Raw genomic sequence first — 14,413 nt, 5'->3', positions numbered from 1 at the left:
GTCAAGGCCTCTGTCAGACCAAAACAAACAGACAAACAAACAATTTCAGCTTACCTGTGCAGCCCCACTGGAATCCACCATTCGATAATATTCCCACAAAACGGTCCTGATACACGATATTAAGTCCAAACACATTCTTAGATCCAGAAATAGCCAGAGAGTGTTTTTGCATCCTTTTAAATCTTCTTAGATCCCCCAACTTGAAAATGCTCCTGTCTCAGGTGGGCCTAACTGTGTTGCTGAAGTCACTTTCAAAAACGGCAGCTGCACTCTGGGCTTTTGATTGACACCTCACCTGAACCAATAGGATCTCTCATGTCCTGTCCACAGCGAAAATAGCCAAAGAGATTCAGGCAATAGCAAACAGTTGTGCCAATGACTGACACTTCCTATAGCCAATGAACTGCTAGAGTGCCTCTTTTTTTTTTTTTAAATCAAAATGGACCATTCTTTATAACTAATAAACAAATTATTTTATATTCTTGAGGGATATTTAGATATTTCTGTTTTTGTTAATTTGTTTTCAACCTCTTTATTTGGATAGCACCCAGACAAACCCTTAGAGAAATGTGTAAAATATTTAATATGTTTGGTATTATTATCTACTTTGAGCTTGGACTAGGTAGCTTCATGCTATGGTGTTTTGCAGCTAATAAGTCTAGGCTATTGTTATCTGCAGGCATCTGTTTTCAAGAGAATAAAGTAGTAGAAATCAAAAAATCTTCTACTGCAGTGTGTTTAATTTTTTTTGTTATTGAATGACAGTAGCACTGATAGTAATTCTAACTGGTGAGTGAACACTAATAAAATAGCCGGTGTTACCTTTTAAGAAAATACAAATATGTATTCCATGTGGTTTAAGCAGCTTTGAGTTTAGTTTGGGTATGCCTTGGATAGGCGTTTTGGTCAAATTGTACAAGAATGGTAAAATAGTTTGACAAAAGTTAGCTTTAGTTATCTTATTCCTTATTTTTGATGTAGTGCGTTAGATTTTTTTTTTCACAACATTTTGTCAGTTTTGGGACTCCATTGCAAGGTGGAAGTGTTAAGCTGTGAAAATGAATAGCCTCCTGTGTAAAATATGTCGTGCCACTTTGAACACCTGTGAAAGATGTTCAGGCACTTAAAACTGTTCCGTATTAGGCCTCAAGATGGACACGGAGCATATAAAGAGTGGGGTATTTCAACACTGACAGCCTCCCTATGGAAATATCATGTGTGATTTCAGGGGGGTTAACCAGAGCAGGAAGACTGTGGTCTGAGTCTCACAGGATGATATATATGTGACACAGCGTGATTCATCTGCTACTGTGCATCCATAAGCTGTCCGGCAGATTCTGCTTTTTTTTCCCCCTCTTTCGGGACAATGATTATACAGTGTGGATCTTGGGCTAAATTAGCCGTGACTTGCATTAAAACATTTTCTCTTTGCCTGTGTACCAGAGATTTAGGCCTAGAGGAGACTTTTTTAAAAATTTTTAATGTGTTTATTTGATGTTTTGAGAACCACAAAAGTGAATAAGTGCGACATGCATCACATAAAGAGGTGATCGAATGTGTGTGCGTGATGAAAGGCGAGTGCGGCAGCCAAATGCATGTTGTTGGAAATGAATGAGCCACCAACAGCATGCGCTGGTTTTGTACCGTTCATGAGAATACGTCATTGTGAATTACAAACCCTTAACAGTGCCGTCATGCTGTTAAGGCCCAATCGACCATATCCAATCCTTTGGCTGGAGGTAACACTCGTGTCATGCAGTGCGACATGATGGATTTTACAAATGTTTTTGAAATCACATAATTGTACACTGAAGTGAGACACGGAAACGGCAGTTTCAGAGTTTAGCCACATATATTATAGCCATAGACAATAATGAAGAGCTTCATCATACAGTCACATGAAATGTATTTTAATAAAACACAATGTACACATATGCAGTCCTATGACCATACATTTGCTGGATCCTAATCATTAAACCTAGAATATGTCAAAGCATAGTTTTGTCTTATTTTTTTAACTTCTTCTTTAAAACATTGAAATCAGTAGATGAGGTCAAATGAATGTAATACAACACTTTGCGCGACATCAGACAAAAACCTTTCTTCACGCGTTAAAGATATGCACTGCTATAAGGAACTCAAAGAATATTTCAGCATATAAGAGTAACAGTATGAGGCAAAAATTCTCACTGAACCAAAAAAAAAGTACAAAATAGAATTAATAAATAAATCAAATATATACCATATAAATGAAATAGCTATGTGGCGGCTATGTTTATTATTTGTTTTTAATCATTTTAATCTGTAGCTTGGTATTACAACCTTTTTATCTCTAAAACATTTAGAACGGTGAACAAGTCAATACTGAAAATACAGTAATAAGCTTTCATAATTAGATAAACTATATACACATGAGTCTGTTGCCATGCTAGTCGAACAACTAAATTTTTTTTTTATCCACACTATACAGTTAGAGCATAAAGCGGTCTGAACGTAAACAGTTTGTGCTGAGAATAAAATACTTTGCAACTATGCATGGTAATTTCTTTAATATTACTCTCAAAAATGTACATAACATAAAGGCCACACATGGGAACACTCCGTCTCCGTTCAGAGGGGGAGGTGAGGGAAGTTTTGACATAAATATAGGAACAAAAAACAGTCTCTTTCAGTTCAAGATGCCATTTTCTTGTCCATCAGCATCATTTGCTTCAGCCGAATCTCTTTTTATCTCTTCATCCTCCCTCTTTTGATTCATCCTCCCTGGTCCAACCCCCACCCACCCCCACCTATTCTGCGAGTTTAGCTTGCCAACTCCCTCACTACCTATCCCATCCACCTCCCTCTATCCGGCTCTCCCGCCTCCACAGTCTCTGGTTTGCCCCTCTGTCTTCCATCACCCTGCACAATTAATGACATTGTTAATGACAGGAAATGAGTTCAGTAATGCCAACTGTAAAGGTCCACAAGGCAAGGGGCGGGGCTAAGAGAACAGAGTCACCTGGCTGGCGCACTGCAGCAGGGGGCGGGGGAGAAGCAGCGGGAGGCAGAGGCATGAAGCATGTGTTAAGTGTGTTGATATCGTACGTTAGACTTTATTTTTTTTTTGGTGTGGGGGTTTGTGGGACAGGGGTGTGTCGGGGGGGGGGGGGGGGGGTGGGGAGGTGGAGGGGTTCATGATAGTCGTCGGTCAGAATATGGGTGCAGCGGCGGCTAGCAGCTTTGCGTTGGTTCTTTGTTCAATGGGAAGTCCGTAGTTTCAGTCCTCACTGGCTGGAACGAGCGGAGGCCAAGTGGTCGCTGTGCTGGTTCTGGGCCCGAAACCGCAGCCTCTGCTTGTTCTTCTTCTTTGGTTCTTTGGTTCGGTGCTTTCCCGAGCCACCTGGGAGTAAACAGAAAGAAAGAGAGAAATGGTGATTTCTTCAATCGGTACTGCACATTTGTTAGGTTCTCCAAGAAAAAGTCTTCCTGTGATTCAACTTCAGAACCTCATAACCTCAGACCCTCAGGAGCCCTGAAGGCCGCAGGTAGTCGGTGTGAAAATTACTTGTGGTAACTTCAATTAACTGTAAATCAGTCTGAAACACAACAAGAATAGAGACAGTAACTGCCCTGAGGTGACCGTTAAGCCCTGTCCTATGCCCCTTACCCCAACAGGTAAAAAGTAGGCAGCAGCATGGATGAAGGTTTGTAAAAACTTTATAGTGGTTCTCTCTATATATCTCATACTTAGTCAGTCTTTCTTTCAAACTCGTTGCAGACAAATCTGGATCGATGTTTTAGCACTGTTCAGGTGGAGATGGACAGTAAATTGTGTCGGTGTGTCATTGCACCTCGCCGGTTAAGGGGCTAAAATAACCGCGTTCACTCGTGTGTTGTTTTTCCACCAATGGGACCAGAGCTAGAGGCAATAAATACCTGTCACCAAGAAAAACTGAAGGGCATGTATATTGATGTATATTGAAACAAACTTGTTATATTAGGTGAGATTCTTTTTTTCAGCCACTGAGCTTTTTAGAAGAAATGCTGTGAAATGTTTGTGTTGCTAGCGCACACTATATATCCTTTGTTCTTTCAACATCGGGTTGTATTGTTAATGTGCTAACTGGCCAACTAGCATCTTGAATCTGAAGGGTTTCAGATTCTGGTTTCCCATTTTGAATGGCAAACACAGACTACCACTGCTTGCTGCTACGGAGAGTTATTTCCTCTCATGCAGGCGCAGAAAGTACGTGCTAGTTTGACATTGGCTGTAGTCTTTGCGGTGTGTTTAAGTGCAATTTTTTGGCCGAAACACAAGCAAAGTAAGGTAACACGACGAAACATTTATTGCCACTACTTCTTTAATGTTGGTTTAGTGTGTGCGGCTCTATAGGCAGACTGACGAGACGATCTGAAGCCTCCATACCATAGAAGAATCCAGAATGTCAACATTTATCAGGTATTTTATAAGTGAAAAGATCCATGCAATCCCACACAGCAAAACTGTTCCATCACATAACCTCATTGACCTGGCCTCACTATAAAGAGATTGTTGGCAACTGTTTGCTGCTGCAATAAGCATATTTGCTTTGAGTGCACCAGGGGCAGGGCTGTAGTAATAATAGTGGCTGCGCTCAGACTCAAAATTGGGAAAGTTTTTTAATATTGTGTTAAATTTGTACCTGATCATGTGGTCAGAATATGTCTTGCCAATCAAACCCCTACGGGATGATGCAACATATTGATGGGCGCTTCTCAAGCAACAGATTAATGACCTGTGAGCTCCACTTGTATTGATTTGACTTTAAAATGGCAGAATGTAAAAGCACAGCCATGAAACAGACTGCTGTGGAATGGATTATGTTGAACTCAACCTGCTTATTTTGGGCTGGAGTACGCAGGATTTGGGGCTCGTGCTTGGATTTGATTACACCATCCAAGAGTTGGGAAAATTTGAAAAAGGTGATGGAATAGGAAGATAACCACTTGGAAAAAAAATCTGATTTAACTACAAGTTTCTGAAAAGAATCAAAGTGCACTTCGAGTACTGATGGCTCAGGAGGATTCTGAAAAAGTTACATAAAGAACCTTATTACATATCAGGTCTTGGTTTGCGTTGATCGTCAGGACTGAACCTCAGTTTTAAACAAATGTCTGCTCAGCCCAACACTTTTCTCTGTCATTGCAATAGAAAGGGGAGATAAGTATGGGAAGTTGCATAACTCTCTTTCCAAGTTGGAAAGGTCCCCCTGCCCAAGGTTAATCCATCCCAGGTTTCACTGGGACGAGCAAGGCATGCTGGGAACTGACTTCCTGCTCTCATGGAAGCTTGTGCGGTGAAGGTTCTGCACCCACGGCTCTCTGTGACAGAGAAAACTCTGGCTACCGAACCGCAAGGCAACAATCTGGCTGCCAAGGCCACAAATAAGATAACGAGGTGTGTGTGCGAGATGTATGTGTGCGAAGGGGGGAGTGAGTGTGAGGGAATTTAAGGGAAAAGAAAATCTAATGGGGGGAAAAGTGGAGTAAGGCTTGGATGATGAGACACTATCTGGATCCTGATCTAGAACACAAAGAAACAAGCCATGCTATGGTTCGCTGAGGGGGGAAGCACGGGAAAACGCACCAAAAAAACAAGTCTCGTTGTTTCGTTGCCTGGTCCTGGATCCTATTACTGCACTTGTTGGAGCTTTTTCTCTCACGAAAAACAGGTAACGGTTTGCAAAATGCTGCATTATCTCTAACTGCCTTCTCATACATTCTGGCATCTCGGTGGCCTTTTAAGCACCCATACTAAAGACATATTTCCCATTGGGCTGCGCTGTGATTTGAAAATATTCACTCGTTTAAGCCGACACGCATGAGAAAGCGAGATATTGCTCTGCTAATAGGGTCTCCCAATGAATAATACAGATGCATGCAAACATCAAACCATCTCAGAGCTATTTCCTGCAATTAATCTAATCTTGTTATTTTGTGTCCCATTGCCAATCTGAGCCATGGCAATAAAGTTTCTCGCACACAGCTCCTAGTTAACATCACTCTTTGAAAACAACTTTCACATCTCTTCCATCAAAATCTCATGGCCCTCATTTTAAAAATTATTACTTTGGGGGACTTTGTACACTTGCTTAGCTGATGCCACTTTAGATTTGACTAACTGTATGATAATGTTTGTTAAAGTAAAGCTGGAGCTGAAAGGCATTTGGCCTATAGGTTCATTTTCCTAATTGCTCTTTAAAGAGGTAATTTTCATTCAAAACAGTGTTGCTAGGTGCCTGATAAACACGGCTTTCGGTGCAATCAACTCAAGATGAATTACTTTTGACGGCAATAAAGTACATGGTGCGGCATTAAACTCCCCGTTTGTAACAGGCAAAAGCCTTTGTGGGCCATTTCTTGGACGCAGGGGCGTCATTTAAAGTGAAAAAGCCTACATTTACAGCAATTGCTTGAAACACAAATACGTATGTGAGAGTTAAGTTAAAAAGTACTTTTCCTGGCTTGCTCAGAACTGGGCAGTAGATCTGTGATTCAAAGAGTGTTACACTCTATTTTACAGCGCTTACAACACAAACTGACATTCACACACTTATTCATACAAAAACTGCAGGAAAGAAACAAATTCAGCAACTGCATATGCAGACCGAGTTCAAGAGGTAAGCTATAAATTACAGATAGATTTTATAGGTTCACTGATATAGTCATCTTAAATTTATGGTTAAGTTTTTAAAACTTAGAAAACAAACATAGGCCAGTCCTATCACTTCCTTACTTTTTATGCTTTTTTTGCAGTAATTGCAAAACTGAACCACAAAAAACAAATAAATAAATGAATTTTAAAAAAAAGAAAAGACGGTACTGTTTATGTATTTTTTGCACCCAGGTGGGAATAGTCACAGTATTGTAACTATTTGGCTAGGCTATTTACACTTTATGGATTTTATGTGATTTGGTGAAAACTATTTAAGCTACATCTAAATCACATCTTCAAATCTTAAGTCATATATTAATCTGTTACATTGATTTCAATGTAAATATACAGTCTATGACATGGACAGACATTTGATCCTTATGGGCTATGAACTTTAGGCTATAATAAAACTAGTTGAAATGGACAAAAAAAAGCAGAAAGAAAATATTTTGTATTCCACAATTTCGAATATTCAATAAAGATTAAATGTAGAGTGCAAAATATATATTTTTAGGTATGTTTAATGATATTTAGGGGGTTAATAGTTTGCCAACCAGCCTGAAGTTTTCACTGCTTCTGTTGTTACTGCTATCAGTCCGTCTAGCACAGTTAGGAGCTTTCTAAGGCTCTTATTCTGGTTCCTGTGTTGTGCCCCAAGTTGATGACAGCTGTCAAGACAGCGTACAAGTCAAATTATCATGCTGCACACGCAATATATTAAAAACATTCTTTCTGAAAGAAAAATAAAGGAAAGTCTTTATAGCGGGAAACCAATAAGTACATTCAGCTGATGCCTGATGCTTTCCAGTCATCCCTTTTAAATCGTACACTTAGAAATCACCAGATTCTGGATATTGTAAAAATGCTGCATGTATTCTTACAGTATCCAGTGTACTGATAACATCCACTCCATATTATTTTGATCAAAGATAATGTTTTGCAGACACAGAATACATCCAATCAGACTCAATAGCAGTATTATGTGTTTCAAGCTTCAGCTCAAACTCCTCAAACTAACTAATAATACACTCACTGACACAACAATCTCAGACCATATTTTATAACCCAGTCTCAGTGCTGACAGCTAGAGGGCAACCAATCCCCACATAAGCCCCTTCCTCCAGCATCTGATACCAGAGAGATGGCCTATCATACCCAAGAACTCCTATTTAGCCTTTCCTCAGGGCACTACGCACTCTGAACAGCGAGCTTTCATCATCTCATATTTACGACCGATGTAATCACTTAAGCTGATTACCAGGGTTCACAGAGGAAACAGTTTAATTTGCCTGGAAAGAAATGATTAAGTCATCTCAATTGCTTTCAAAACCAAGAACAAATTCATAAATCTTCGAGCATGTTAAGATAATTTTGTCTTGGAAGGCACAGCAGGTTTCAAATCATTTACTGTCTTTGTTTTGCAACTGGCACAGTGAGGATCAAATCAAAAGAGCATGGCTTTTATCAGAAAATTATAATCCTTCTTTATACTTTTCTTTCCGTTCTGGCGGCATTTGCTATCACTCCGGCAAACCATAATTTCACCAATGTTTAGTTTTCCCTCATAGATACAATCTAGCCTCTGCCAGCTTGACATTTGTGTTTGAGTTTGAAATGAAAATTAAATCAAACAAACAAACAAAAATCTCAAGAGCAAATCAAAATGTTTTGTATTTCGGAATCAGAAGCAGAGCCTGCGGTGGGATGGTTGTTTACCGCTGTCAAAAGTGACCTTTGTGGAATTCTTTTATGTATCCGTGAGTGCGTGTGCCAGCACTTCTGAATGATACACATGCCCTTTATGCCTGTGCGTCAGTGATTGGGAGCTTCTATATCACCTATGTAAGCTTGAGAAATGCTTAGTGTCATTTCCAGTCTTTTTAGCTGCCAAACCAGTGAGCGAAGAAATATTAAACTCCTCTGCACGCACTGTGGTGGACGTTCCTCAATAACCTCTCAAAGCCAGCCGGGATTCTCCACTTTTTTCTTTTTCTTCTTCATCACTCTCCCCTTTTCTCCTCTTCGATGCTATTTGAGGCTCTCAGCAATAATCGAGACGAAGGCATGAAGGTCCAACTAAGAGTTAAGTGCTATTAGACGTATCATATTATTAGGCTCGCACTCCAGAATAATATCTCCTTGCGGAACGGCAATATGACTACTTGTCCAACTGATGCACTGAAAGATAATCAGTCAAATCCATATCCAGGGGGAAGAAAGCCAAAGCCAAAGCTCCCTTCATCTGTGTCAAAGCTAATATTTTTGTTTTGGAAAAGGGGACCAAACTCAAGAATATGCACAAGTTTACATGACAAAGAGTCTGTGTCATGCAACAGTTTCATTTTCTCTGAAATACGGCTTTTATCTACCTTTTTGTCAACGTGCATATTTTGAAAGACTGTCTTTTCTTTTTCTTTTCTTCTCCCTGAGGCTACAGTGGGGGTATGTATATGTTACCCTATAATCACAGAGGCCATGACCTGCTAAAAAAGAGCAATGTACCGACTGTCGGCACCGGCCAAGTGATTTCATCCACTAACGGCTCCGGCGGCAGCGCAGGAATCGAAGGCCTAATCTTATCTCCATTGCTTGCGGTTTGAGAAAAATCGATGGCTGACCTCGAGAAGGCATTAAGACATACGGTAAATGGGATCCTATACTGCTGAAAACTCTCCCTTTGCTCTCCTGTTACTCCATCCCTCCACTCGACGCAGACGGTCAATTAATAACTTTAGTTGTATAGGACAGGGAGGGGGGGAGTCAAACAGAAAAAAAAAAAATCCAAACAATTTTGAAGAAGATTCGGGTGGACTTAAGGAAGGTAAAGCCGGAATTTTTGGCGGCTCGTCTTTTTCATAAACAGGCCAAGCGGAGGCCATTATTTGTGAGGGAAGGAGAGAACTACTGGCGCCAGTGAGATTTGATTTCAGTGGCAGAAATTGGATTAGCAGCCATTAAGGGCCTCCTCACACATACATTTATAATGCTGTGAAGGGGAACGGATCTGAAGCCAGCCAGTGCTCTCTTTACTCACACACCGACAACTCCTCTGTCTGGGAAAAGGTTATGGACGCTGACACTGCCCTGTGGTGCTGCTGAACTTAGTTTTTAGTTGATTTATAGGTGGGACACAGTGGTGTGACCTCAAGTGACCAATAGTTCATTAAGGCGGAGGCCAGAGGTAGGCCAAAACTTCTAATAACACTTTGTGCTGTTGTCTGCCTGCAGGAAAACGCTGCACAAGGCTGATCTGACATTTGGAACACTGTAAAAAGACTAACTATTTGTTTTAACTTCAAAAAGTTAGTGTCAAGGCCGCCTAAAAAATGTAATTTGACTGAGTTTGAGAAGAATCATTACAAAATTACCTCAACTTGTCTTCTCAGATTCACTCAATTCAATTTCAAGGCAGTCTGGACACCAGCTTTTTTAGGTTAACTCTTTGAAACCTGGAGTGACATCACTTTTCTCATGCTGCTTTAAGACACCTTTCACTAGTATTTAAACCTTTGATCCTGGACCAAATTGGTGCAGATTTTTTTTCAGAAACATGGGGAAAAAGCTGATGAGCAACTTAGTAAGAAATGTTCCACAAATTGCAAGCAATTAGTAGATTTTGAAAATTATGTTTAAAAAGCTGAAAAAATGGCTTGAGAAAAGAGAAGAAAAAAGTGAGGGAAAACTATATTCATAATTATCATAATTACATATTTAAAATCATGTTACAAACTTGTCATCATTTTAAGCAGTATTTTCAGGCCTTTTTTTTCTTAGTTGTTTTGTTGGTGTATTTCAGGTGATTTTCTGTTTACTTTTTTACTTATTTTTTGCAGATTTTTGGGCTGATTTCTTTCATTTCTCATTGCCTTCTTTCTATGTTTTTGAGAGAACTCAGCTTTCAAAGGACAAAACAATTTGGTTTTTTTTACAGTGTAGATACAGATTAAATAAAAATTAAGTGCAAAAAGGAGGAATTTGTAACAAAGTGAAAAAAATACAATATTTGGGAGGAAAACTAGTGCGGCAGAGACACCAGATCATCAGATGTAGGAAAAAAGAAATCAGCCTTTTGACGGAAAGGACAATCATTTACAAGGAGCTCATCTTGCCAACCAACTGACAAGAGGCTCTCTGCACAGCGTCACTTAGCCCTAACAAGGTTACTCTGGATCACACTCTTTCATTCACTTTTTCATTCTTTCGTTCCCTTTTCCCCCCATGCTCTGCTTACTATCACCACGCTGCAAGGCGAGAATGATTTAAAACATACGCATTCCGATTTAAAAAGCTAATGTTGGGATTAGGCTGGTCATTATTTTCTCATCTATGACCCGGCGGAGGATCTGCACAGAGATTAAAAAAGCAGGTTAGCTCACTGCTCGGCTCTTTGATGCTTCGTCTCACTGACAATAAGTTAAAGCGAAAACCTGGCTCGGAGATTAACGTCTCTAAGCAGAGAAGTCCCGGCAAAACATGCATGACTGACACAGTGATTAATACGCCTGATGGTCAGTACAGACAGCGTGTTTTTTCCCCTCTGGAGAAGGTCGATCACACCAGCGAGAAGCAGCCACAACCAGCCCAGGGAGGCTACAGAACAGATGATGACCCTGCACTTTAGAGTTCTTCTCCATCAGTAGACTCAAAGTTCAAAGTCATGCTCTGCTGCATCTCACAATACTGGGACTCAAGCATTGTACTGCTGGGGTTACCACCTCTGGCCCGGGCGCTCAAAGGTAGGTTATCAAGCAAAAAGCTTCTATGACAGGTGTGAAATTAGGCCGATTTCCAAAAAAAGCTCAAAAAAGTACTCTTTCCAGAGCTATTTTCTCTACAACACCTTCACTTAAACACTCAGATGCTGTGTTTGAGAAACGTTGGAAAGTTATGAAATACTTCTTCCTACTGTAATGGGAAAAATTAAATGGTATAATCCATTAGGTCAGATTTCCAAGTTGGAAACTTGGGGCAGGATTTCTCAGGTTTCTGAGACGCACTTTGATGCTGGCATGTCAACATGACACTGTAATCCCTCAAAGACTCCTGGAGTTTGATATAGAGCGTTGCACTCTAGGAATATATTAAATCTCTTTAAACATCTGTGTGGCAAACTGTCTAGCCAGTTAATTGAAAAATGGAATCAATTACTCGTTATTCATTATCTACGTGTACATGCAGACTAATATTCCACAATTATATTATAATATCTGAATATGACAATATTACGAATTTGACGGGGGTCGTGTAAACAACCTATTCATTGTGGATATTCCGAATTGGACCTTTTCCGCATGTTGCATTGTCTGATAAGGACTTGTGGGATATTCTGATATTATTTGGATTTTTTTGGAGCATTCTTTGGATATGTATACCATACACTGAGAGTATGCATCCCAATTTGGGTTTTTACTGCAGTTTGTGACACACGGCCTCTTGGCTGTTTACGATCAGCTCAGTGCATTGTCATGAATGCCAGCTTGGCAACAGTTTGCAAGGCTGCGGTAGAGATTAGAGATGAACGGCCAAAAGGAACTGCAACATTTCTGGTTGAAAGTAGGATCACACCTACTTTTAAACATTATGAAAGACTTGGATATCAACAGGTTCCTCTGATATGCACAAATATCACAACACCAATGGGGGATGAAAGAGGGAGGCTGTGTTTGCACAGTCACACGATGAAGTCCACCACTGATGGAAAATTCCTGTTTGATGCAAAGAGGCAAAATAGGTCGAAGTGGCTCCAGCAGTTTCACTTTACAATTTTTTGATGTGATAAATGACAAAGTTGGGCACATTAATCAGAGTATGCACAGATGCATATAAACGGGAATATATTTTGGAATATTCATTTCCATTAGCCATGTAAACAGCTTAGTAAGTATATTGTCTTTTTTAGAATCAGGGCAGAAACTAGAAGATTTTGTGCATATTAACTTAGTCAGTGAAATGGTAATTACTTTGCATTACTGAAAAGTGCCTTTTACCAACTCCAAAGCCTTCAAACCATGCATCATGTCTTCTGAAGCACTTACTGACTATAAGCAGCAAGGACCTTAGCCTCTGTCACTGGTGGCACTTCGTTTCCAAGCAAAACCATACAAACAAACAGTATAGCTCCTATAAAATGGTATGGAACGTTGTCAGTGGTGTTGCGTTTGCAGCCACTCTGCTAAAAGTTTCTCGACACATTATTGGTAATAGGAATTCCAGATATTTCACACTCAGAATTACAAGTGAGAGGCTGACATTGATGTTTTTTTCCCCACTTGGCTGCTTGTAATTATGGTTTAAACCTAGCAGCTAGGGAAAACACAACACATATAAGACAACTTTGGAATTACTGGAAAGTGCATTCCTTTTTTTGTGCCTCTTTTGAGGAATTATTCATTCCCTACATCACATCACTGACAAAAAAAATATCACATCACTTTAATGCTTAACTAATAAATGCCTCGCCTCTTGACACTGCTGTGAAATTTAAAGTTGCACTTTTAGTACCTAGCTTATTACCAGTGCCAAAAATCACAACAGTAATGGTTGCAAGCAATATAGGATTTTACATGACCTATAGAAAATCTTAAAAGTGTCCACAGTTCTTCACTGGTTTTTCAATCCCGCATCAGTGCAACATAAAGAAGCAGTTATTCTTATAGCTTCTGCGACCTCCATTACTCTGGAAATTAAGAGGCTATACCAAACTAATCTTACAGCCCCCAACTTGCCACTTTTCAGACCTTGCTACTAGCTCAAACAACAGAAAAAAAAGGGTGGTCTTTACTGACAACATTTAGTTGTTAAATTGTTTTCATTGATGAACAGCTAAACATAAAGTTTACTTAAAAAAAAAACACTGTAAAGTGCGTTGACATTTGGTGGACACTTCACCACTGTAACATGACTGCTGCAGCACTATCTCTCTTGGCTGGGGGAAGTTTAAAAAAAGGGGCCCCACACAGGACCAGATGGTTTCTTACCAATCCATGTAAAGTTTATTAGTTTAAAGCTGCACTAGGCAAGATTTATATGGAAAAATACACCTGGCTTCTCAGCTTAAATTGAAATATGGGCATTGAAGTTGGAGTAGCATCTCAACGTTTTAGTGCCCTTTTTTCCTGATTTTTAGTAACAGACCTACACACACACAACATGTTTCCTATAAACGTCACATCAAAATAGAAATGTGTCTCTCCTAAACTGCAACAAGGGCTGGATGTCCTCATCCCAGTGGTAACGCGGTTTACCCATTACTTCTAAATGTCTGGTGGGGGTACCAGACACAGAGAGGGAGAAATTAGGTCTGAGGAGTTAAATGACGTTATATGGTTTTTGGGCTATGACACTCTGCCAACTGTTACGGTTTTCCCACTTCCGCTTGAAGCTGCCAAAATGTAACGACTTGTAGTTTAGCTTCAAAGCAGGAAATCTGTGCGCACGCTGTCGCCCCCTGCAGCAATGACAGCCTGCTGTTTACGTGACTCAGCCACTGCAAAACTCAGAAAATGTGCCAGCTAGTGAGGTTTGATACTCTCTCTTCATTATTCAGTTTTGAATTAGGCCGTATAACTGATCATTATCGACTTTTTTCCCCACTAAATGGAACCTTGCTTCATTGCAGTGGCTTCACACAGCCGATGGTGTCATGAGGGTAACGTCAGCAGCCAGGCAGCGAGCAGGCATCACCAGTGGCCCGCTGAGGCTGATGCGCCTTGTAACCGCAGGACTCAGAGAGAAGTG

The 14,413-nt window shown here is 40.1% G+C and overlaps 1 protein-coding gene across 2 annotated transcripts in view; it reads right to left on the bottom strand.

Annotated features, from left to right (window-relative positions):
• Positions 1–3,145: 3,145 nt before the first annotated feature.
• The window catches only part of rspo2 (R-spondin 2), a 68,855-nt gene continuing 57,587 nt past the window's right edge, over positions 3,146–14,413 (bottom strand). For both annotated transcript variants that reach the window (XM_042490723.1, XM_042490722.1), the window contains exon 6: positions 3,146–3,382. In XM_042490723.1, coding sequence (XP_042346657.1) covers positions 3,267–3,382 — 116 coding nt within the window. In that variant the 3' untranslated portion in view covers positions 3,146–3,266. The remainder of the gene's footprint in view (positions 3,383–14,413) is intronic.

Source organism: Plectropomus leopardus, chromosome 7 (assembly GCF_008729295.1).
Source record: "Plectropomus leopardus isolate mb chromosome 7, YSFRI_Pleo_2.0, whole genome shotgun sequence".
NCBI lineage: Eukaryota > Metazoa > Chordata > Actinopteri > Perciformes > Serranidae > Plectropomus > Plectropomus leopardus.
Note: the sequence above shows the minus strand (reverse complement) of the source record. Positions and strands in the feature narration are given on the sequence as shown.